The sequence below is a fragment of the Balaenoptera ricei genome, chromosome 2, assembly GCF_028023285.1.
Source record: "Balaenoptera ricei isolate mBalRic1 chromosome 2, mBalRic1.hap2, whole genome shotgun sequence".
Taxonomy (NCBI): domain Eukaryota; kingdom Metazoa; phylum Chordata; class Mammalia; order Artiodactyla; family Balaenopteridae; genus Balaenoptera; species Balaenoptera ricei.
Window position 1 is genome coordinate 43,852,204 of NC_082640.1, and position 26,102 is coordinate 43,878,305.

Below are 26,102 nucleotides of genomic sequence, written 5' to 3' on the forward strand. Positions count from 1 at the left end.
TAAATTGGAAGATTGGGATTGACACATACACACACTACTATATCTAAAACAGATAACTAATAAGGACCTACTGTATAGCACAGGGAACTCTGCTCAGTACTCTGTAATGGCCTGTATAGGAAAAGAATCTAAAAAAGAGTGGATGTATGTATATGTATAACAGATTCATTTTGCTGTACACCTAAAACTAACACAACATTGTAAATCAACTATACACCAAAAAAAAAAAAAAAGAATTACAAAACTCATCAAATGGTCCAAACGGGGATTATTCAGACAGAGGGAAAGGGGAAAGGAAGGACATTGTAAAGAAAGTCTTCCAAGTTCTCCAGCTGTCACTGGGTCTCTCTTTCTTCCTGACCTTCCCTGTAAGCTCTAGAAGCACAATCCACACAAACAGCTGAATCAGTGGATGTGAAAGAGTTTGGCCGAGGACCTTATGGGCACTTACAGAGGTAAAATAACCCACAATGGGGCCCTTCTGGATCTGAGACCCCAGTTTTTTTCCTTTTGGAAGAAAACTGAAAGAGTAAACTGGCCTTCCTAATCTCTCCCGGACCCATGCGCTGCTATAGTGGGAAAATCTTGTGGCATTTCTCTGACTCAGTATGTGAGCAATTTAAGTGCTCACCAGGGTGGCTGTTACATGCCCAATCTACCTCCCATTGATGTCAGATGGCTAGAGGCGGCTCCCAGGGCCACTCAGGAAAATTTACTAAACAGCTTTCGGACCAAAAGAGTGACCCAGCTCTCATCTGTCATCTCAGTGAATTTCCAGAACCCTAAGAAATGGACTGTATTTCTTCATTGGATCACGGTTATAGCTGGGGTTCTATTACTGACTAAGGACTTGGAAGCAAGTAAATCATAGCTATCACCAATAATATGCTGATGTAAAGGCAGGTACACGGCTACAAATCTCCATAATCATTCAGAATTGTCAAAATTATCTCCCTGTATGTAAACTTTTAGTCTAAGCTTCAATTGCATGTGGGATTCCAATGTACTATGAAGAATATTTGTAACATAAAAACATGCAACTCTACTTGGTGGTAAAGATAGTCTTTCCAAAAAAATGTTCACTGTAATAAATGTTGAGTAGTAATAACACCCTTTTAGAGTTTGGAAGAGTGTGAGACAATTTGGATTTAATAAATTTCTAAAAAAATAATATGTTGTCTGGGGAAACTTAAATTACTGCTTTCTTTTTCATCTCAATAAATTTCCTCCCAGCAAAAAAGAGGATATTTCAAGATGTGTAGTGGTCACCTAACTGCATTTAAAGTGAGGATTATTCTTCTCAAAGAGAGCTGTGCACCGTAGGATGCCTTGAAGGCCTGGCCAAGAACTTTATTTGTGAAGATTTGAAAAGAAAGGATGTCTTTATGAACTTCATGTTTCTTTCACCCTCACCCTTCATTTTAACAGATCGTCAGTATTGTTGCCAACGTGAAACCATGGTCAGCAAAATTTGAGCAATGGTGGGGCAGAGGGGAAGAGGCCCCCTCAGCCCCTGGGAGTTGCAAGATTTGGGGCACCATGTGGGTGTTAAGCCACTGTCTCCTCTCCCTGCATGTGGCTCTCTGAATCGCCCCTTTGCTCCAGAAGCTGGAGCTGGGCTGAGATGTAGAACAACCAACAGAGAAATCCAGGTTAAGTGATGATCAGTGATATCAGATGAAAAGTATATGAGAGGGAAGAATCTCCAAGGCTCCCAACATGAGTGGGGCAAGGTTTTGTAGGCTGTGCTTTCCTTCATTGGAAATTGCAATATGAATACTAGGTAGATGTTTACAAAACATCAAAGAAAGATTGGAAATTGTTTGCAAAACCAATTTTCTTAATATGTGTGTTTATATTGGGTTATTGAGAAAGAATATTAAACTTTGGGAGAAAAAAAAATTCAGTGCAGAGAAAATAGGCATGACAAATTTTAATGACATTTTTCTTGATTACAGAGTCATTTATGATCATTGTAGAAAATTTATAAAACAGAGAAAAGTATGTAGAAAAATACAGATCAACCCAAGTTTCACCATCCAGCAATAACCACTGCTCACATTTTATATATATATCCTTTCTATTTTTGCATTATCCTAAATAATAAATGAAAGTCCATATGTGATGAGCATTTACTTTATGCTAGAATTCCATATACTTTAGATACATTATCTTAGTTCATTCTCACTGAAATTTGTGAGTTGAGTATTTTTATTTTCCTCACTTAACATTTAGGAGACTGAAACTTGAATCAAGATCACACAAGAAGCTAAGTTCTGCACAGTGATCTGTATGATCTGGAAATCAACTCTAAACCAGAACTACTCAAAGTGTGGTCCATGGACCAGTACTGGTGTGTGAACTGTATGTTACTGATCCCTGCTGAGATAAGTACGGAAAGTAAAGACAAACATTTAGAAACTTTTATAACAATTTCACATTTGCAACATCTCTGTGTGTGATTAAGGGCTCCCCTAGATGAAGAGGGTTTGGGGAGGCCTGACACCCACAGTGAGTAGCCCATGGTGCGAACTGCATACTAGTCATGCAGAAGGACATGCCCTGGTCTGCAATCAATGAGCAATTTAAAACCTAATAAAAATGCTGGTCCTGCACCATAAATAGTTTGAGGGGCACTGCTCTGTTTTTAAATGTAGGTGTTATTATTCAGCTACAGTGAGGCAAATGGATCAGGAGACCATCGAAAGGATAGTTTGTTACTCACAGTTCCAAGAGGAGGGAGCACGACATGCCGTGCAGGACCACCAGGGGAAGCACCAGGGTCAGTCAGAAAGCAGAATATGTGGGGGGAAATGTGGGCAAGAGCCTTTATTGTGGCTTCCATGGAAAGGAACAGGTGAGGCAGGATAAACAGGCTTAGGATTGGCTGGTTTGCATAATTTCAGTGGGCTCAGGGGCATAGGGGCTGTCTCTAGGTACCTGGTGCTGGCCTTAGGGTATTTAGGACAAGGCGATAGTGGCCCGGACTGAGAGCCCCATAAAGAGGTGGTTGGGGTGTGGACCCTGGATTGTTTGGCTTGCACATGAAAGACACAATTCCAGGCAAATCCTTTACTGTCTCTAGGAACTGATTACCCTGGGCAGGGTAGTCTGTCTCTCCAGGGTCAGCAAGGATCCAGATGTCAAAGCATTAGAATCAAAATACTTTCTTAATACAAACCACTACACTGCCTCCTAGGGTGATAACAATGAAATAAAGGTAGGAAAATAGGGTGCTAAGAAACAGAAAATGCAACAACATGAAACTCAGCTACAGAAACAGCTCTGCTACCCACACACATGCTTATTTCTGGTCAGCAACTTCCAGCAAGTCCTTGCTTCACACAGTCATCTGAAGGCAGGCCTAATGAGGGTTTGTGCGCAGAGCTGGAGGTGGGAGAGAAAAAGCCTGCCGTGGTCTTTTCCATCCCCACTGTGGGAGAGCCTGCCAGAGATGTCCCCCACATCTCTCCTTCCCTTCTTCCATGATAGACTTCTTAGCGGAGCCCATAGAAGGCCAGAATAAAGATTTGTTCATGCTTCTCTTGCAGCTAGGCGTGGCCACATGACAGTATTCAGGATAAAGGGGCAGAAGCAGAAGTACCATGTGGCCAGTTTCAAGAACTTTCTTTTTGCCTTTGTCTCTTCCTCCATGCTATTGCTTAGAACTTTGATGTAATGGGTCACAAGGAAAGGGCCTCACTGTAGGGATGAGAGAGATGAAAGTTGGAAGGACCTGAGTCCCTAAGGACCCTGGGGACCCCATGGCCAAACCAGCCCTGGCTATGTGCTTAGAGACTCACACATGAGAAAAAAAAACAAACAAAAACTTGTTTTTTGGCATTTTGTGTTTACTGTTGCTTGCAGCTTAACTTAATCCAAACTAATACACTCATAAAACCACTGGTCTCTTGATCCTTCTGCAACTTTCCCAATCTGCTTTATCAAACCTGACTTGGGGAACTGGGAAAAAAAAGATGTACAACCACAAATAATACATTTGAGGAGAAGTAGAAGAGGAGTCCTAAAGGGACATTGTACAAGAAACCCACTTGGGGCCAAGGGGCACTCCCCTTTAACCAGTGTTTTGTGCTAAGATCCCAGCAGGTGGATATTCTGATGAACGCTGCCATGGCTTTGGAGACTATCCCATCTGGAGTCTACTTTAGAAATGGTATTTCACCAAACCTGCTCACCACGATGATGTGACTGTGGCAACTTCCTGTTGCCACTGGTCACCAGTGTTGTGCTGGAAATGCCTGATTGTTAAACAGGGCTGTCATTAAACATTAAAGTATATAAACTTACATTAATACATTATAAATAAATTATATTAAAGGAAATACATACTCAGAATGCAGCACTTCTTAATTTTATTTTCTACATTTTACCTATGTTCTTTTTTTTTAAATTTTTATTTATTTATTATTATTATTATTATTATTTTGGCTTCATTGGGTCATCGTTGCTACACGTGGGCTTTCTCTAGTTGTGGCAAGCGGGGGCTCCTCGTCATTGCAGTGCACGAGCTACTTATTGCAGTGGCTTCTCTTGTTGCGGAGCATGGGCTCTAGGCACGCGGGCTTCAGCAGTTGTGGCTCGCGGGCTCTAGAGCACAGGCTCAGTAGTTGTGGCGCATGCACTTAGTTGCTCCGTGGCATGTGGGATCTTCCTGGACCAGGGATTGAACCCGTATCCCCTGTAATGGCAGGCGGATTCTTAACCACTGTGCCACCAGGGAAGTCCCTTACCTATGTTTTTGAGATTATTTCATGTACGGTCTGTACATGGTAGAAATACTATATCAACTCTTCTCAACGTTGCCTTCAGTGAGGTGATGGTTGGGGCTTGAGATTGGCCATGGCTGGGACAGGTATTGAGTTAGTTTCTACCACAGTGGATAACATGGGACTAGAAGAGAAATAGAGGTCCACACCCCTTGAGAATTTACAATCTCACTGAAATGTCATGAAAAACTAAATAAAATTGGTATGTGCAGGAGAGCTAGCACTGAACTCAACTAGAAGACAGGAGAGCTGAATTCTGTTCTCAGTTCTGAAATTAGCAGTGGGGCTGTGGTCAAGTCTTTTGGTCTCTGGGTCCCAGGGTTTTCCATCTGTAAAATCCCCCAGGACTCCAAGCTGCAGAAGAGCAGAAACTGTGCCTACAGATCCCCACTACATCCCAGCCCTCTGGCAGAGTTCCAGACACATGATAGGTGATGCAGCAACACTTAAGTAAATGAGTGGCCAGGAGCTGTCTCTACCCACTCTTCCAGCTCTGAAAATATGGAGGTCCATGATCCAGACTGAGGTTAAAAGAAGAGACACAGGACTGAGTGCCAGGGATGGCCGGCTCAGGCCAGCTTCCTCAGATGCCTCAAGGGGTGGTGGCAAGTGAGGGGTTCATGCTGGACGCTGAGCAAAGTTGGGCGAGCTGACTCAGAGAAAGCTGATTCCAGGATCGCAGTGATAATTTCGCTGAAGCACTGGTCAGAATAGAGAAAGGACATTCCTTTTTTTTTTTTTTTGGACTGTAAGAAAGTATTTTTAATATGTGTATCTGACAAAGGACTGGTATCATGGATGCTTTTTTTTTTTAATTGTATGATTCCTTTTTTTTTTTTTTTTTTGGTTAAACCCTTTTTTATTGAAGTATAGTTGATTTACAAAGTTGTGCTAGTTTCAGATGTACAGCAAAGTGAGGACATTCTTTTAGGTTTATCTTTGCCATCTGGTACCTGACTTCATGCTTTGGTTCAAACCACCTTTAATACCGTCTGAAGGGTTAGAAGAATCCCAGGAAAAATGAACCATTTCCCCACTCTCTGCTAACACCTTCAATTCCCTGGGGAGCACATTCCCAAGTCCCTTCCAAGATCTCCTCCTGATAATCCCAGAAACATTTACAACAATTGCCTGGATATATTTCCTTCCTTTCTTTGGCTAATATACAATTTTACCACTTACAAAAGCTACAGATGGAATGCAAATGTGCCCGTTTACTTTTCCTTGTTATGGCTCGATTCTGATTTTGAAGGGTGAAAAGTTGCATTTCTGAGAACATTCAAATTTAGAGTAAATTTCAGAAAGGAAGGCAGGTTCTCTCAGCTATTGGAGGTGCAGAAACACAACAGCCTATTAGTCTGTTCCAACTATGATATTCTACTTCTTTACACCCCCCAACCCACCGTGTCCCGCCGATAGCTGTTCATAGCTTCTGCTTCAGAGATGATGAAAAAGTCAGGTCATTACCACTTTGCAGGTTTTTAACATTCTAAAATGTTAAAAATGTCAAAATTCTCTCTCTCTCGGAGAGAGTTCAAGGGTGTTAGCTACCAGGTAAGAGTTTTGAATGAGAAAATTATTATTTATTATTGAGTTTTTAAAACAAATTTGGATTGACTGAAAGGCCTAGGCTCTTTCATGTGGAAAGGCAAAAATTGAGATTTATGATCATGGTCTCTCCAATGATGAAGGGTGTGCAGGGAGTGAAGATAAATTTGTTCCTTGAATGCTGACATCCCAGAACTAAGAAGATACAGTAAGAATCAAAGGCAATGGTAGCTTACAAATCTATTTAGAACTGCCTGGAGTGCTGGAGCGGGCCTTGGCAATCTGATCCCAGAAGTTGCTGAGGCCCAGGGGAGGCCTAGTGAATTAAAATTTCCTCTCTGCCAGGTGAAACATCTTGGGCAGTTTAGCCTCTTTTGAGCCTCAGTTTCCTCCAGTGTAAAATGAAGAAGGTGGTGCCCATGTGAAAGGATTGTCAAAAGGATTCTTCATTACCACCTAAGAAATAGTTCTGGTGAAAAGTCTATATATCTGGGGGTGAGAGGTGGGGGGAGTTTAGTTAGATGTGTAAATGGTACATGCAATTTTGGGTTTCTCCGAATTTCAGCTCTGGGTGGCAGTCCCCACTCCTGAAGGTGGCCCCTGGAAGGGGAAGCACGCCCTTAGCCAGTGTCAGGGATGAGGAGGGACCGCCCCATGACTGGGTGTGACTCGACTGGGCCCCTTCAGGGCTCTGCAGTGCTTCCTGCTCCTCTTTCCCCCATTAATACCCACTTCCCGGGGCCTGATGAGGTGCTGGAATAGCTAATAGACTCTATTAATTTGAGCTAAAATGTTAATGGGTGGTAGTGACTTTTCATTTGCCGCCACTCCCATAAACTCCTGTATTTTAACCCAAACATTCAATGACTTAGCTTAAAGAAATGGTTACTGTGGGACCTTCCAGTTTCTTGGACAAACCAAGGCAGGAAAAAGTCACACTTAAACAGAGGGGTCAGAAGGAGAGGAGGGGGTCAGGATAGCCAAGCCAAGCGTGCGCCCACACGGCAGTTTACCCAGCATCAGCAGACGTGACACTTTTGATCCAATCATTTTTCCTCTTTCCAGATCCCAGGAACAAACTCAGTTTTTGGAGACAGCCGCAAGGGGCGGTGAATGTACACAGATCACTGTAAAAGTAGCTGGCCCACACAGACTCAAGCCCAAGTGCTTAGGGACAGCATTCTACAATCAACTATCACAAGGGTTCCCTATTATTCTCCGAGTAAAATCCCATCTCAATGACTCTCAGTGCAAGGACCGCGCTCACGTTACAAAGCTAGTGCTATTTCCCAGCAGATGTACTTGAGGGATGTTGCTCTTTGGGTCTGGTTACAAGGATCTCTCTATAAGGGATGGAACTATTCACCAAGTTTCTACTCCTCCTGGCCACTCATAATGACTCTTCAAGTGAGTCCAAAGAAGGAAGCCTCCAAGGCTGGGATGATAACGTGGGTCACCTAATAGGAAGTGGAAATAGACTCTATTGTAGCAGTGCTTATAGCAGTGACGTTTACCTGACCTGGGATAAATTTAGGATTGTGGCAATCTCTCCAAGATGTTCCGCATAGTAAGAGTGTAGTTGGTAGAGAAGCAGAGAGCCGGGGAGAGAGAGGCCAGCCAGTTTCTTCTTGCTTTTGCGGGTTATCTTATTAATCAATTACAAGCTATTCAAGAGGCCACAGCTGTATTGTAGCTCACAGCCCCTACCACAACGACAAATTTCCAGGTCTGTCTTCCTGGTGAACCATGAACCACTAGAGGGCAGGAAACGTGTGCCTCTCTCTTCTTACGCTATCTCTAGCCCCTAGTACAGAGCCTGGCACAGAGTAGGTGCTCAATAAATACTGCCAAGTAATGGAGTGAATGGATGAGCGATTGAAATGTTAAGCAGCGTAACAGCTGTATCCTGTTCTGTCCTCTCCCTATCCCACAATCCCAACCATTCATCTCAGAAAAACAAGGCAAAATGATAACAAATACAACTCCTACATACAAGGAGGCAGAAGAAGGCAAAGAGGCAGGGCACAGCTCATGCTTTGGAGGGGAAATCAAAAAGGACCTCTTACCAACCCAGGGTTCTTCTGAAGGGGCTCAGACACTGCCAGCTCCTCTCCAAGCCCCTCTGGGACCTGGCTCTGTATGGGTGGCCCCGGGGGCACAGCCAATCTGCCTCTCCCACTCATTCACCAGGGCTTTCCAGAGAGGACATTCCATATAGCTTCTCACTTTCATAACCAGCTTATCATTTCTGGGAAGTTTCCTGATTTCAGGATTGTTACAATTAGTGCAAGAAAAAGAAAATTTGGGTAATTATCTAATTCCAGTAAAACTTAATGGGGCCCTTCCCACCCCAGGCTAATGGTTGGTGCAAAATGTAATTTAAGTTAAGCTGTCTAAGGTTGGGGAAGCATAAAATATTCAGCACGGGGGGCATTACCCCTTGTGGGAGCCATATTTTCTAGCAGACCTTTAGATCAAGATAGGACTCCGGGGCGGGGGGGGGGGAGGGGGGGAGGGGGGCGGGGATTATTGATTTTGCCAGGAGAGGGCAAGAGCTGGTAAGACGAAGCCCAGCTCAGAATTAGCACCGCGAGGGCCCAGGCAGGGCGAGCACTGGGTCTGCCATTGTGGGTAGAGCAGCCTCTCCAGCAGGAACCAGGGTTCTAGCCAAGGCTGCAAGAGCTCAGTCAACTCAGGGGACTCTCTGGACCCGGTCTCCTTGGGTCTATCAATGGAGACCAAGATGACCGCCTGGAGGCGGTGGTTTCTCGGCGGTCGAGCACCTCGCCCACAAATTGCGGTCTGCATCTCTGCCGAAGTTGGCCTGTCCTGGATATTTCTTCTCCCCTCCCCTTCCTCCACTACCCCTCCTAATTCGTCAACTGCTGAAACATCTGCCTGGCTGAAACGGCCTCCTCGCCGCGCGCTGGGGGCTGTCCCCAGGTGTTGGTCTTTGTGTCAGGAAAACTTTGTGAGAAACCGAGGGCGCTGGACAAAGAGCGAGCGAGGGAGGGCGTTTGCCAGCCGGCGGGGTACGCTGGGCGGTGCGCGCTCTTCCCTGGGCTCAGCTCTGTACGCGGACGGACGCGGTGCCCCGAGCCCAGCCTCCTTAAGCGGGGAGTGGCAGGCTCCGGCCACATCCCAGCGCCCTCGGGAGCTGAAAGAAGCCAGGCGGGAGAAGCAAAGGCGGGAGGCTGGACACTGGAGTTGACTGGGGTGGGAGGAGGAGGGCAGAGGAGCTGAGCGAAGCTGTCAAACTGCGCGCGGAGCCCCGCGCGGGGCGGGGGAAGGGAGGGGAGGAGAGTAGAGAGGAGGGGCGGACGGGAGCTGAGAGGGAGCGAGCCGGCTCGCCGCGCCTGAGCCACCCTTGTCTGCCGCTGTCTCCGCCGCCGCCGCCGCCGGCCCGGACTCGCCCGGAGCGCAGGGTGTCTGCCCCGCTGGGCGCCGTGCGCGGAGGCTCCGGCGCCTGCCGCTGCGCCCTCCAGCCCCAGCTCCTCGCGCCGGCCCGCGCGGGTCCCGGTGGGCGCGAACCCACCATGCAGCTGCAGTTCCGGAGCTGGATGCTCGCTGCGCTCACGCTGCTCGTGGTCTTCCTCATCTTCGCAGACATCTCGGAGATCGAAGAAGAAATCGGGTAAATAGCTGCGCCTGGGCCCGTGCCGAGCCCTGGCGGGATCTCTTACCACCCTGGTACTCCGCATCCTCCCTCACGCCCGCTTTGTGTGCGCCGCGCCCCCCTGTCGCTCCGCTGGAGAGCCGGGGGACGATTTTGGCCGGGGGTGGCTGTGCCGGGAGCCCGGGACTGTTTGGGGGTCGGAGGGTGGGGGCGCGGCTGCCACTGGGAGTCCCCGGGCAGGGAGCACTGCCAGCCTCCAGCTGGTCCGCGTCGGGGAGCGGACTCGCCCACCCTGCCTCCCTTTCTCTGCATGTCCGCGCGCGTTGTCGCCGGGGTCGAGGGAGGGCGCCCGGGAGTGTCTGGGGCGGGCGGAGGGGCCGAGAGTGGAGGAGGCAGGAGTTTCTTTGTCTCCTGCTCGGCCGCTTTCTCGCCTTAGCAAAGTGGGCAGGGGGCGCGCGGGGATCTCTGTGCTGGGGGAGGGGATCCCCGGGCCGGGGCGGAGGGCGGGGGCTCTTCACGGGCTCCCGGGAAGGCGAGTGTCCCCAGTACCTACAGACACGCACACGCGCCTCCCGCCGGCCCGGGAGCCCAGCACAGGGGTGTGGGCTGACACCGCGAGAGGCGGAGCGCGCGGGGGTTAGCTGAGATCCCTTCCCCACCCTCACCTGGCTTTGGACGCTCAGCTAATTCCGCGGCTCCCCCTGGGCCCCCGGGTTCCTGTGCGCTCGCAGCGCGGCGATGGAGACCTTTCGGGAAAGTGTGTACCACCGCCCGCTCGTCTTCGGCGGCTTGGGAGGGGGGTGCCCAGGCACGCGGTCTAGCCCTCGCTTTTCTCCCGATCTCTCCGCGGGGAGCGGGGGGACCGGGAGCTCCTGCCCTGCCGCTGGACTTCCAAGAGTGCGCGCTTGCGGCGCGGGACGCACCCGCTGTGGGTCCTGGAGGCTGAGAGTCGCGCCCCGCCCCTGGGCCGGCCCCTCTCCGCTTCGGCGCTACAAAGAGCCTTCAACCCGCTGTAGGCAGGTGGGGGGAGTGGGCAGCCAGGGTTCTGAGGGCCCCTTTGGAGAGCCTCCTGGCCCTGGGCAGAGAGAAAGTGAGGTCGCAGAGTGGGCAGAAAGTCCCTTCCTCCGTGGGGCTAGTCCCGCACCGCGTGCGCCCCTCCTTTGTCCCATCTGTTATTTCATTCACTGTCAGCGCTAGTTGAGGGCTCGCTAAGCTGACAGATCCCTCAAAAGGGAAATGCCAGTCCTGGTCCAGGATGCCAAGGCCCTAAGGACTCAAACCTGGGGCAGGCGCCACCACCTGCTCTCTCCTTTTATCCTTGCCCCTTCCCATCTTGGCCACCCCAGAATTCCTTCTGTGAACTCCAGTGCTCTTCAAGTACCAAACGTTTCTCTGCCTCTGCCTCCTCCTCATTCTCGGTTTCCCCCAGAGCTCAGAAAACTTTCACAAATAGTGTTCAGTTAATACACGACATGCTCCCACGCGGAGATAGAGAAACGCTACGTTCTGTAACTGTTCGCCTCAAAAAACGTGGATCGGAAAGGAAATCAGGCAAGACAAGTCTTGAGGTGATGGAGGACGCGGTGGGGAGGGCCTTCCTCGCGGCTCCCACACTCTTCTCCCAGATGTGGGCTCTGCCTGGCCCAGACCACTTGCTGACCTTGACATGTGAGGGAAGGACCAGCAGCTGCCCATTGTTCTGCTACGAAAACGTAAGAGCTGCACCCATTCAGGCATCCCTCGCTTGTCCATTCACTGAACTTTTACCGAATTTCTTCTATAGGCCAGTGACTTTTACGTTTTAAAATGCAATCAGGAAATCACTTTGCACATAATGCTGCACTTTCCTGCCAAATGTGTTGTAAAGCCCCTACTCTCCACATTAGGTTTTTCTAAAGGTATCCAGAAATAAGCTGTAAGGCCTGAGCTAAGAAGGGCATTTACAGATATATTTAAATCCCAGGGCTCTTGTGCTATGGATGTGTTTCATTGTTGGGGGGGGTGGTCCTGCTTGGGCTCACACTGGGGAAAATTGTCTAACAATTTTGTGTCATCTTGTGTGACATTATGCCCCCTTCTGGTGCCCCTGTCCTCAGGCTGACCCCTGACTTGACCAGTCCTGACCCAGGCCTGAGACCCCTCTCCCTCAGCCCCTCCTCCAGTCTCACCCCCAGTCTGCCCCACACACTGTTAACTCATCTGGGATTTGCCATGTCTGGGGGAGGAAGGACATGAAGCAGAGGACCAGAATCCCCGCAGCCCCCTATATCTGTTTTTCAAGCCAAGTTTCAAGCTCAATCACTTATTTAATCCTTGGAAGCACCCCAACTTTGAGCAGCCAGCAGGGGCTCAGTGCCCTAGCACAGTGGCCAGTGAGGGGCGCCAGGAGCAAGACTCTTATCTTCCTCACCCTATGCTTTGCCTTCACGGGAGACCTGGGATCATACTCCAGACCATGGTGCTCTTGCACCAGCCCTGCCCACCCTTCCCCAACTTGATATTGACCTGTGCTAGGGAAGATTACAAATTACCTGCCAGTACCACTCCCTGGGAGAAGACAATGGTTCTGTGAAAGGATGGCTGTTTCTGGAAGTCAATGGTGGCACCCTGTGATATGTTAGGAAAGAAGGAAGGAAGGAAGGAAGGAAGGAAGGAAGGAAAAATCTCTTCTTGAAGTAAATTTTCCAAGGATTAACAAATGAGAAGTAAAAGAGGAAAGACAATTTCATGTGTATCGTCCAGAGGAACAAAACTGAGATACATTTTTTCTAAACTCTTGATTCCTTTTATTATAAAATAAGGCTTTTGATGTGGTGATCTCAGAAGTTCTGTCCTGCCCAGGGAATCATATAACGGGTTATGAAGGGCAGGGGTTTTCTTCCAGGGACTATTTCCCTAGAGACACATCTCTTCCTAAGTGATGATTTTCAAAGCTCCGTTTCTAACTTGCTTGCTTGGGGAAATGCCTCCGTGGGGCTGAATAAGAAAAAAAAAATGTAAAATGCTCTTCAAAGCATTCAAAGAGTGAATTCAAATTCTAAATCAGAGACTGGGTGGAACTTTGGTAAAACAGCCCCCATCAACTCATGCAGCACCCCAAATTTAGATTCAATTGGACCAAGTCGTAAGCTAAAACTCTTTTTCTGATTATCCCCTGGGCTTCAGTCTTGAGTGTAACCTTCAAGAGAGTTGTGGGCATGGCTGTCTTGCCCACCGTGGTGCCCTCAGAACCTGACACACAGAAGGCATTCAGGAAACATCTACTGGATAAATGTCTTTCTGGGGTCTGGCCCAGTGATGGGCATACACGGCATCCTTAGGGAAGGCTGATACTCACAGAGCCTTAGGATGGGAAAGGAGTTCAGGGCTCCCCCTAAGAAAACGCCTCTCTTTTTACAATTAGGGTAAATCTGACCCTGAGAAGTAGCATCTCTTATCCAAGATCACACCCTGGCTGGTTAGGGACAGGACAAGCCTGCACAGGTCTCCTCACTTATAACCCAATGCCCTAGTCCCCAAATGAGGTCTCTAATCATAAAACAGTTACAGAACTCTTGTTAAAGAGGATGTAGCTAGTAATAACAGAAATCATGGCAATGGTGAAGATGAAGATGATGGTGGTCATTAACATTCATTTATTTATTGAGTGCTTGCTATGAACCAAGAGCTATTCCAAGTGCTTTATAGACACTAAGACATGTCATCCTCCTGGCAACCCAATGGTCACCTACTAGTGGCACCAAAAGCTACTATTTGTTGAGCACAAATAGTGCCAGACACTGTGCTTACTGCTTTAAAGCACTAGCTCACTCAGTCCTCACCAAACCTCTTGAAGCTAGGTAGGGTGGCGATCTTTAGTTCATCAGTGAGGAAACTGAGGTTCAGAGGTTGTATAACTTGCTCGTGATAAAGCAAATGACCCTAATTCTATGAGAATCCAAAGCCCCTGTCTTGACTGCTGTGCTAGACTACCCTGTCCTCTGAATTCTTTGCCCCCTGCAGTAACGTTACATAATAGGTCTCAGAACCAGCCTTCCTAACTCATCCCCCCGCATTCTTCCAAAGGCCCAGTTTTCCTAAGAGCCTGGTCTGACTTAGTAGTAACCCGCCCCCCTGCCCTCAGTGGTTTAGAAGGAGGGAAGGTGAGTAATGAGCATTGGAGAAGGACTCGGGGCTCGTCTCCCCAAAATGCCCCTCTGGTCCAGTCAAAGTTCAGTGTGATGCTATACCCTGGTTTGCCAGACAAGCTCACTGGCCATGGGCCTGAGCATCCCAGACTTATAGGGGGAGCTTTGGGCTAAAGCTTCTGAAGGAGAGAAAACTCCCATTCCATTGCAACCCTGACATTCTGATGTCAGTTGAATGCGCCTTCCTCACTTCTACACACCATATGATTGGGCATCCAGGAACCTGGACTAGGTGATAGTAAAGATGCTTAACAACTGGGCCCTCTCGGGCACTGACCTGTTAGAATGGACATCTGACTGGTCAGAACTGATGCCGTCCAGTACACCATAGTCAGGGTTCTGGTGCACCCCAAACATCAGACACTGTTTGGGAAGGTAATAGACAAGGAGGGGCTAGCTCTGATCATCAGATCCGTGAGCTGGCAACTACTGCCATCAGCTGAGAATGAGGTGAGGTGCACCTTTTAGTGGATGAGTCCAGGTGGATGTGAAAGGAAATGACCTTGGGCAGTTGCGGTCCAGGCACTCTGTAAGAAACACACATATTTGCACAAGACCATGCAACATTTTTTTAAAGCCCATTCTTCACCCCAGTCCTCATGTACTTCACTCAAGTATAAACACGATTGTAGGATAAAATAGGACAGAAAGAAAGTCTGGTGTTTAACTGACTTGCTCCAAGCCCTTGTTGCCAACTGTTCCTAGCATCAAATTTAAATTGCAAATAGATATCCATCTTAGAAACCAATTCACCACTCAGGGCCTCTTTCCCCTTGTAAAGCAGGGTTGCTAGATTTTAAAATTGCTTAGGTTTTACAAATTGGGGATGTTGTAGATCGCAAATGATAAATACTTCTCAGAGATAGTGGAATTCTATAAAGGCTCCCATTGCTTTTAGCATGGCGTACAAGGTAATACCTAATCTGGCCCCAGCCTCTCTCTTCAGCCTTCCTGGCCTCCAGCCATTCTGTGTTGCTCACAGTTACCTGGAATGTACCATGACTTCATGCCTCTGTGCCTTTGCACATGTTCTTACGGCTTTCTAGAACAACCTCCTTGCACACACTATTCTTAACCCCACACCCCACCCATCCGTACTTCCCCTCCCTCCTCCTTTAAGGCGAAGGCTAGTATCACCTCCTTTGCAAAGAATTCCAGGACCCCAGACCTTCCTTGGACAGTCTGGGGTAGCTGCCTCTCCTGTGTGTACACTTAGCATCCCATCATGACAGTATCCTATGGAGACGGACTCAACAATTTTGTTTTATTTTTTCCCTAATCCCCAGCCCCTGGTGATAAGTATATGGTTTAGTAAATAGAGCCCATAAAGTATTTTTAGAATGAACAAACTTGGGCCTAGCACATGGCAAAAATAAGCATTCAGCCTTTCTGCCCCCAAAGGTCTATACAATTCTAATAACAATTAAACACCCTCCACTTGCTCAGAAAGCCCCTTGCTTTTCCCAACTTGGATGCCACAGCCCAGTTAAGGGCACAGTTTTCATTATCTCAGAAGGTTGTAGAACAGGCCAATGGGAATGAAAGCACCTTTCTGGTTTGTAAAAGAGGAGGACCCAGTGATAAGTTTCCCACTGTCAGTTCAGATAAAAAGCAAAGATGTAGAGCCCCACCTCCAAGCCTCTGTCCAGCTCATTTTCTCCAGAGAGCCCTTTCTAGCCCTGCCGCTGCCAGCAGTGCCAGTGCCTCCCCCATCCTCCTTCTGCCTGGAGAGGAAGTGCCCGCTCTGTCCATCTTTATCACCTTAACGGCTTCCACACTGGCATTAAGAGCAGACTTAAGTTGGGACCAACTGTTTCCTTCCAAGGGCTGGTCCCCAGAAAGGATGCTGAACAGAAAGGCTGTGTTGTGTGTTTGGAACATTGAGGGAGGAAGAAGTAAGAGGTCAGGTTGATGTGTGTCATCTCGAAGATTTTCTCTATTAAGCACTTCTAAGTGGTGTTACACTTTTCAAACACTGGTCAAACCAGGGAATCGTGATGGATCAGCCAAGACTCATAGCAGCTGCGAGGACCCTCAGTGGGTCTCAGGAGCCTCGCACCTCTCAGCTGCCTCAAGCGAAAACAAGTTCAAGAGGTGGATGAAAAGATACAGTGAAAGGAGTAAGGGAGGGGCAGGAACATGAATGCCACCAGGGGACTGGTCAGGTGGCCGCCTCCCGCCAGGGAACAGGGGACAGGTCCATCTCTCCAGGAGAAGCCCCAAGGTGAGATGCTTGGGTGCCATCTGCGTGCAGGGAAACCGTCCCCTGTGTCTGAGTGACTGCTGGTCTGGGGCTTGTCCTTTAGTGTTGAGATTAGTCACTCTCCTGGGGGGCAGCTGGGCTGGATTTAAATTCTCCTCAGTCTCCTGCAATTCGTCGCTCGGCTAGGAAGCCGCCCAGTGTCCTGACAGGACCTGTTTGTCACAGCATTTTCTTAGCTTCAGCTGTCACCGACTTCGCAGTGGCAAAGGGAACTGCTCCAAGGGTGTCTGCATTACACACGGCAGGGAGCAGCTGCTCCGGACACTTCCAGCCCTTGGAATCCTGAGTCGCTGCTCTTGGAAACCCAGCGTCCTGCCTTGCTGTGTGGGTGTGTGTTTGAGTTCTGAAATTGCTCTGTGAGAAGGAAGCTCTTGGCTCTGTCACAGAGTTTCCTCAGCACTTTGCTCTTATTGTTGGAGAAACACAGAGACACTCGGCTCTGCTTCCTGGTCCCCTTTTAAGGCTCAGGGCTACAATTTCTCCTCCTTCTCTTAGTTGATGGCTGGAGGTTGAAATGACCCTGAGATCAGCAGTTCCCAGTGCTGATCTGCAGATGGGGGGCGATCCAGAAGGAAAAAATAAAAGAAAAAATAAAAATAAAAAACACAATGTAGGGGCTTCCCTGGTGGTGCAGTGGTTGAGAATCTGCCTGCCAATGCAGGGGACACGGGTTCGTGCCCTGGTCTGGGAAGATCCCATGTGCCGCGGAGCAACTAGACCCGTGAGCCACAACTACTGAGCCTGCGCGTCTGGAGCCTGTGCTCCGCAACAAGAGAGGCCGCGATAGTGAGAGGCCCGCGCACCGCGATGAAGAGTGGCCCCCACTTGCCGCAACTAGAGAAAGCCCTCGCACAGAAACGAAGACCCAACATAGCAATCAATCAATCAATCAATAAATCTTTAAAAAAAAAAAACACAATGTAGCCATGACAATTATGTTAGTTTCAAGTATGCCAACTGTCATTTCCTGAGAACTCTCTATCTTTTGAGATGATGTTCTTCTTTTTCTTTTGGGTATTGATGTCCTTTCTTTCCTGAAAGAGGGTGATGGTAGATAGTATTTGTGATCTTTTTCCTAAACTGAGTCCCCAACCCCAATTCTTTGGAAATGTTACTGATCACTGAAATCTATAGTCTGGGGTCTCAGTTTACCTTGAAGAGTAAACAGAGGGCATTGCTTCTAGAAACAGGGGCTCATTCCTCATACATCTTTTCTCCGTGGAGGCTGACGCCAGCAGAGAGTAACAACAGTCATTTATTTTTTTGAGGGTCTGCTGTGTGCCATATGATAGCCTAAGCACTTTAGCTCTGTTCGCACCTGTAATCTTCCCAACAATCCTATGAGGTCCGTATTGTTATTACCTCCAGTTTACAATGAGGAACCTGAGGCACAGAACAGTTAAGTAACTTGGCCAAGGTCACATAGCTAGTCAGTTGCAGAGCTGGGATGGGAACCCAGGTTCCAGGGAATCAGTAGAACTATCCAAAACTGACGTACGAAATGACATCCAGTGGGGAAAATATGCATGCTCGTGCTTCCAAAGGGTAAAGCTTGGAAAGAGAGAGGTCTGTGGGAGGGAGAAACCCGGAAAGCAGCAACACTGGAAGAGAGCTCAGGAGACAGGAAGCTAGAGGTGAGGCCATAATGGAACATGGCAGCCCAGAAGCTCCATGCAATTTAGGGCCGCCAGATCCGCAGCATCTTGTTTTGGAGTGGTGCCCCCCACTCCACCTTCCCCCTTTCCCTCCCGTCCAGCCCCCAACCTCATCCCCACCAGGTCTCATCAGAGTGGCTCTGGAGCATATTTCTTGACCAACTCATTAGAGTAGACACACACACACACGTACACACACACTGATGGGAGAGAAAAACAACACAGATGATTAAGGCCTGGAGGAATTTTCTTCTGGGGAAAGAGAGAAGGGCTAGTGCAGTCAGCTTCCTGGAAACTGGCAAGGAAGGAAGAAAGTAGGCTGGGAGGGGACAGGCTTCTGCAGGGAGACTGTACAGGCCCAGGGAGACCGTTTCCTCGGAGCTGACATTGTGCTGAGAGCTGCACGGGGCACTCTCTTAAGCCTCACAACCGCCACGTTTGCTCGTCTGCAGATGATGAGGAAGTAGGGGCCCAAAGAGGTGCCAAGACTTGCTAGGGTCACACAGCCAGTAACAAGGAAATGAGGTGCCAGCCAAGTCGGCCTGACTCCATCACCACGCTGTTCATAGTGACTTCTGTGTCCCCGAATCCCCGGGCTGCCTGCCCCTGTTCCCCCTGCCTCCCATCTCCTGCCTTGGGCCATTTTCTGTACCGCAAAGACAGTTTGCAAAGGGAAGCTGGAAACATTAGGACTTCAGAAAGGACTCGTGGCAGGTCAGATGAGCCTCCCAATCACTATGGCGACCACGCCCTTGGGTGCAACGTTTCAGCCAATGCTGAGGAGGGGCACACACCCTTGAACTCTGTCCAGCGAGGTGTGGGCGCTTGCTGTTAGGTTTCCCATCTCCAATTTCAAGAACAAGAATATTGGCCAAGCTTGGAGGAGCGCTACACAGGATTAATTCACACCTTCTTGCTTAGTAAATGCCAGCGTGGCTTAAATAATGAAGCGGGGAGGCTAAGATACCCGGAGAAAATGAGCTGGTAAATTGATAGATCAGGCCACTTTCGTTTGTTCTTCTCCTGTAGGCAGCAAAGCCCCTCCTACTGCACCTCTGAGGTTCCTAAGTTTGGGAGTTGGCTCTAAGCGGACTCTGCCTGATGTCCAAACTATACCCCAGTCCATAGGTTTAGTTCCCAGGAGAGGCAAAGAGAAGGGCAAGAGAGAAACCCACAGTGGTGTACAGGTCCTGGCCCGGGCGGAGAGCCTCTTAGACTGCAGCACGAGAGCAGCAGCTCCTTGACAAATAGCTTCCAGAAGACTGGGACCATCCAGCATTGGGGGTGGAGCCAGCTAAGGCTCTGCAGCCCCTTCCCCAGAGGGTACCGCCACCAAAGCTCTACCTTCCAGCGTCATTAGAATGACTCCCTTAGGGCTTCTTTGTAAATCTCTCTAAGCTGCCAGCCTGGGGCCTTCCTTTTCTCCGGTCGGTATGGACTGTCAAGTCTTCCCTACGAGCCAGACTCACTGCTCATGCCTCTGGACACTAAGCCACACCTTTGGAGCCCCTGCGAGCTGCTATGGAAAGACTGAGGCTCTAATCGCTGATGAAACACTTATTACCTGCGTGACCTCAGGCAGGTGGCTTCACCTCTCTGAGCCTCAGTTTCCTAATCTGTATAATGGAGTTACTAGTATCCAACTCACAGTGTTCTGAGGAGTAAGTAAATTATAAATCATGGGAATGTAAAATGGTGCAGCTGCTGTGGAAAACAACAGGGTGGTTCCTCAAAAAATTAAAAATAGAATTACCATCTGACCCAGCAATTCCACTTCTGGGTATATACCCCAAAGAATCAAAAGCAGGGATTTGAACAGATATTTTTATACCCATGTTTATAGCAGTATTATTTGCAATAGCCAAAAAATGTCCATCAAAGGATGAATAGATAAGCAAAATGTGGTATGTACATACAATGGAATGTTACTCAGCCTTAAAAGGGAAAGAAATTTTGACACATGCTACAACATGGATGAGCCTTGAGGACATTATACTAAGTGAAATAAACCAGACACAGAGAACAGATATTGTATGAGTCCACTTATATGAGCTAACTAGAAGAGTCAAATTCATGGAGACAGAAAGTAGAGTGGTGGTTGCCAGGAGCTGGGGGAGGGGAGTTGCTGTTCAGTTGGCACAGAGCCTCAGTTTTGCAGGATGAGAACTCTGGAGATTGGTTGCACAGCAATGTGAATGTACTTGACACTACTGAACCGTACAGTTGAAAATGGTGAAAATGGTAAATTTTATGTTAGGTATATTTTACCACAACTAAACACACACACAAACACACACACACACATACAAATGAAAGCAGCCAGAAGAGTGCCTGGCAGGTGCTCAAGACACATTGATTTATTTGAAGAGCATGGTTGTGGTATTAACAAAGCAACCTCAATGTGAGTACTATTTAATTCAAAAAATAATATAGTACAAAAATCATGGTTGGGAGGCAGTAGAGGGAGAAAAAGAGAAAGGGACGTAGACTAGAATTAGAGATATACAAACCATTTCTTTGTTGTGAGCATATCTGGATACACTTGCTGGAGGGGGCCCAAATTCCCAACACCTGGGATTTAGGACCTTGGAAAGTGCAAACATATACCTTTCGTGGACTCTCTGTAACTACTCGTTGGCCTGCCTTCCTGTCTAACTTCAGTGGAGGGACCCATAAGGTCTCGTCAAAGTCTAAACTGCATGGAAGTCAGGGAGTGGTGGGAGAGGGAAGCAGAGGGGAGAGAGGTGGGAGGCCAAGGGTGCAGATCGCCCGGACCACCCCTCCCTCCCAGATCTGGGTTCCTAGCTGCGCTTTTCTTACCATCTGCATCAGAGTAGCCATGGTTAGTGTTTTTGGCTCAAGGGAACAGAGAAGGGAGTCCCAAAATGCTGATCCCCAGAGATTTGGCTCTTGCTGACCTGGAACCTGCTGAGATACAGCTGACTCTCCCCATTTAGGCTCGTGCCAGGCAACTCCCAGAAGACAACTGGAGTGAGCAAGTGCTGTGGTTTCCAGGGGCAGGCAGTGCCAAAACTGGGGGCTGTTACAAACATTGCCGACCCCACCCCAGAGTTTCTGATTCAGCAGGTCTGGGGTGGAGCCTGAGAACTGGCATCACTAACAAGATCCAGGTGATGCTGATATCTCTGGCCCTTTCGAGGACCACACTTGGAGAACCATTGGGCCTTGTCAATCAAAGTGTGGTTCTTGGACCAGCCACATGGGCTTCACCTGGAGTTTTGGTAGAAACGCAAAATCTCAGGCCTCACCCCAGACCCACACCTGATGAAATCTGCATCGGAAAAAGACCCCAGGTAATTTGCATACACACTCCCTGCACTGGTGGGAATAATTGGTTTCATGGCCTTCTGCAGAGCCCCAGCCCAAGGTAAAGACCTTGGCCCATCAAACCAGGGGAAACTTGTCTGAGGATCCCTGTTGCCCATCAGAGTTGGCCTTGACTCTCAAAAGGATGTCAGAAAAATCAGTAATGGTTATTATTACAGCTGGATGCCTGTGTGCGCACCAGGGGTTTTCATACATTATTTCATTATAAAACCCTGGAAAAACCCATTTTATGGATGAGTAAACTGAGACTCAGGTAAAGTAACTGCTTGATAAACAGAAAAAAGAACTGAATTTTATCAAGGTCTACCTGGTTGTTTCCTGGGTGCCGGGGTTTAGGCCTGTGGATTAACCTACTTCTCCCCCTTTCACCCTCCCACAAATGAGGCCTGAGGCATGAAGTAAGGCAAGGAGAAATCTTTTTTTTTTTAATGCAGTTTATTTTCCATCTCATCCATGAGGCTTTTTTTTTTTTTTATCTTGATTTCAGAGTTACCCTTTCTTTGCAACTTTCTTGACCAAAAAGGTCTTAAAACTTGGTTTTTGGTTTTCTTTGGCCATGCCGTGCAGCATATGGGATATCAGTTCCTCCACCAGGGATCGAACCCATACCCCCTGCATTGGGAGCACAGAGTCTTAACCACTGGACCACCAGGGAAGTCCCAAGGCAAGGAGAAATCTTAACCAAGGGTTGAATTGATTTATTAAATGAGCTTAAGGGGGCCGCAATGTCTGTACCAGAATAACTTTGACCCAGGGCTGGAGCATGTGATGGAAATTTCCAGAGAAGCTGGTCAGCCAAGTACTCCTTGACTGTGTCATTAAGTCCCCTCATGAGCTTGGCTTGGATGTGATCACTCACACAGCCAATGGCCCCACTTCACAGTTGGCACACGCGGTTACAGTTCCCTAGAGTTCTTGGGGTTCCTGAGTGGTTTTGGTGGCCTTCCCAGACAGCAATCTAATTCCAAACTCCATTCTCAGTTATAAAAAGCAGAGGAATTGATGGGGGGGGCCTCTAGGGGCGATCGAAGGCAAGTAGAGGGGAGCCTTTTAAAACAAATCTGCTACTTCAGATAAAGACAGCCTCTGGGCAGGCTGGAAGCCAAGAATTTAATTGTATTTATTTTTGCCGTTACTTTCTATTTAGGGCAAGGGATATTGGTATTCTATCTATGGTAGTGATATAAAGGTTCCTTTGATGATTAATTCATTTAAGTTTTTAAGTGAGTCGATTTAAAGAAAACTATTAAGTCAATAAAGTGGGATTAGCAAAACACGTAAAGGTAGACCCCAAAAATGACTGAAGTCGATGCTGTGATGATGTGCTTGGTTTACTTCTCTTTGTGACCATTATCTGCCCCCTTGGCAGCAAAGCCGTGATAAGTCCTTGTAAAACTTCTATAGAGAGTAAGGGAGTTAATCTTCCAAAAAAGTACCTAGTTACAGATACGATTTCTCATTGTATCTGGGAAATTGCCCAGTGCTCAAAAACATAATTCTCCAATGAAACAACCTTGTGGATGACTCAAAAGGCAAGGATGATTGAGCCCTGCCACCAACTCCCAGAAACACCACTAGGTGAGACTCCCACCTTAGAGTCTCCCGGCACCCTCTATATTTTCCTCCTCACAGTTCATATTTCTTGCATGGTGCCTTTCCTGCCTGGTAGATTGTAGCTTTAGGAGGGCTAGGACCATTTCACATCTGTGCTGCGTTGTACTTTCAGCCCCTCGCACAGTGCCTGGCAGAGAGTAAGTGCTGGTTTGGAGAACAAAGGAAGGAAAGGAGGGAGGGCAGGAAGAAGGGAGTTAGTTCCAGAGAGAAGCTCAGAACAGCTCCTGCCACCTACATTCTGCAATCATTTATATATTCCTTTCCATGGCCGAAGGAGAGAAAATACGGTGGTTTATATCAGCTCCCACATAATTGTCTGATTTGAAATCCATTGAGTTCCATCTTGGTTATAGATGAAACGCACTTTTCCTTTTCCCTGATTCCTTGGAGAAAAGACCAGCCCACTGTTAAAGTTTTCTTAACAGGGTAATTCCTGGTGCTATATATAAGCTCCATGGCCTGGTACACAGAAGCCAGAGGACCGGAGGGATGTGGATGTGGCCAGAATTAGGAATCGGGTGCGCTGGCTCCCATCAGGCTGAGATCATGCTGATAACAAAGAGATTAATAAGGGTCTGCAACCTCCTCCATCCTGCAGTATCAAGGAGGGTTTTTAAATCAATGCCGGTCTGGCTGGCTTAATGGTACCTAATCTTACCTTTTGAAGCTGGAATATTTGAGAGTTGAGATCAATTGAGATAAAATAAAGCAAACTGTGTTGACTTTTGGATTTGGGGTCTTCATCAGAGTCCCATTGTGTAGTGTTGTTTATATTTTCTGTCTTGGAAATAGGTGGAGATTAGCCACTGGAGAGGGTTGTTCTGCCTGGACCAGGAGATGGTATATTTACTTCTGTTCTTCTTTTTTTCATCTTCCACAAGATGATTCTCCATGAGGGAAAGATCCATTTCTATCCTGTTCCTCTCCATATACCCAGGGCATGTCACCCAGTAAATGCTCAATGACTATACCTCAAGTACAGCATTTTAGTGTAACCAGCACACTCTCTGCCATGGGCCAAGTCTGCTGGAAAAGTCAATCTGTTCCCAATTAGGTGCAGAAATAGCCACCTTACAAGGCATCCCAGTGCCTCTGGAGAAAAGCCTCAGGAAGGCTCCCTGGTACCTGGTTTCCGTGACTGTTACCACGAGCCTTGTGTGGTCATCACAAAGCTGTGTGAGTAAAATGCATCTGATTCGTCACACACAAGGGCTCACAAGCCCTGTGCGAGATGCTGGTGACATACAAAGATGAACCCAGCACAGAAAAAGTGCTTGAGGAGTTTGTGGTCTGATGGAGGAGAAACTCTTGAAAGTTTAGGCATTTCTCTGGCCAGAGGATCCATACATTTTAAAGGATTCTCAAAGGATACCACAAAGCTGAAGAGGAGCAGCTATGAAGAGTTCAGACTCTTGAAATGTTTTGAACAGGAATGTGCATCACACATCATCCTGTGTGATGATGAGAAACATGTCTGGGGTGAGTGAGAGCTGGGAGATCTGCCACCTCAAGGGCAGACCCTAAGCTCTCAGGGCCTCAATTTCCCCATCTGTAAATGAGGTTCAACAAACCCACAGGTCTTCTCTAGCTGCAAAGCATCACCACTGGATACCTTCCCTGTTGAGTGAGTCCAGACTCACTGGAAATAGCTAGTCCTTTTTCTATGCCTCTAAATTCCTTGCCCTGAAATCTTAGAGTAGGGCAATAAATAGGTGCTGAGCTATTTTCACCTACCACCTGCTCTACATTTAAAAGGGGGAAAAGCCACTCTGAGGGAGGTGGAAGGCAAACTTACACACTGAGGGTCTGCCACATGCCAGGCATCACAGTGGATGCTTTCACATCTCAGTGAAGCCTCTTGATGAACTGGCAAGACAGGCTCAGCAGCATCTTTATTCCCCGCCTCTCAGTACCACTTGGAGAATCATTCTATTATAGCAGGATGGGTGTTCCAGATAAATTATGCTCAATATACCACGTTGTGGAAAAGCATGTGAGTGTATGTTATAAAATATAGAAAAGCGGGCATCAGTCATAGCTCAGTTGGAGGATTTCGGAAGGCTTCTTCCTTCAGTTATCAGGAAGATTCATTATCACCAGCAAGCATCTCAACCTAGTAAGCGTCCCTGTCCTCAGTGGTGAGCCCTGCCATGTCATAGAAACAAAAATTGACAATATTATGCTCCTAGTGATGATGATTCAGATCTGTAGGAGCTCCAAAGAGGGAGTCCCCACAAAGGGCGGGGGCAAGAGAAACATTTTCTAGAGGAGGCGGGATCAGGGTGGGAGCTTGAAGGAATGGTCCAAGACTTAGCTGGAAGAAGAATGAAATTGATGATCCAGATGGGGAGAACGGCCTGAGACAAAGAAGGTTCAAGTGCACACCAAGGAGCTGTTCCTACCTTTGGGGCTTGGCTGGAGTGGGGGGCTTCGGGAGGACCTGAGGGTGGAAGAAAATAAGATAGGACAGGGGGTGCAGAGCCAGGCTGTCAGGGGCTGAGGGACTCACACTTGATTCTTTGGGGGGTTACTTTGGTCTAATCTGGGGTCCAAAGACCTCTAAAGAGTCTGTGATGGGTTTTAGGAGATCCATGAACCTCTTAAGTCTTAGGCATTTCTCTGGGCAGAGGATCCATACATTTTAAAGGATTCTCAAAGGATTCCACAAAGCTGAAGAGGAGCGGCTATGAACAATTGAGACCCTTGAAATGTTTTAAACAGGAATGTGTAGACTGTATGTTGCTGGAAGGGGCAGAAGCTAGGGAGACCACCCAGGTCATCTATAGGAGCAGCATGGAGGGTCTGGGCTGGGGCGCGGGGACTATAAATGGAAAGGAAGAGAGAGTTAGGGAGTCTTGGTTACAGAGGAGAAATGACAGTAGTCTGGGATGGTCAGTGATGGCTGAGCCCACTGTGGGTATCAGAATCCAGAGGGAAAGCTGTGCCTTAAGGTCCAATGGTGAGTTTGACTTTAAACATGATGATTTTAAGAAGATAGAGTTCATCTATGTAGGAATGAAGACATTTAAAAGTCATTTAATCACCAATTATTGGAGTGTAGGTACAAAAGAGGCCAGCCAGCCC

At 47.8% G+C, this 26,102-nt stretch overlaps 1 protein-coding gene across 1 annotated transcript in view; it reads left to right on the forward strand.

The window, feature by feature from the left end:
- The first annotated feature begins 9,871 nt into the window (after positions 1-9,871).
- The window catches only part of ST8SIA2 (ST8 alpha-N-acetyl-neuraminide alpha-2,8-sialyltransferase 2), a 58,861-nt gene continuing 42,630 nt past the window's right edge, over positions 9,872-26,102 (forward strand). The window contains exon 1 of the mRNA XM_059915402.1: positions 9,872-9,969. Within this exon, the coding sequence (XP_059771385.1) occupies positions 9,872-9,969 (98 nt within the window). The remainder of the gene's footprint in view (positions 9,970-26,102) is intronic.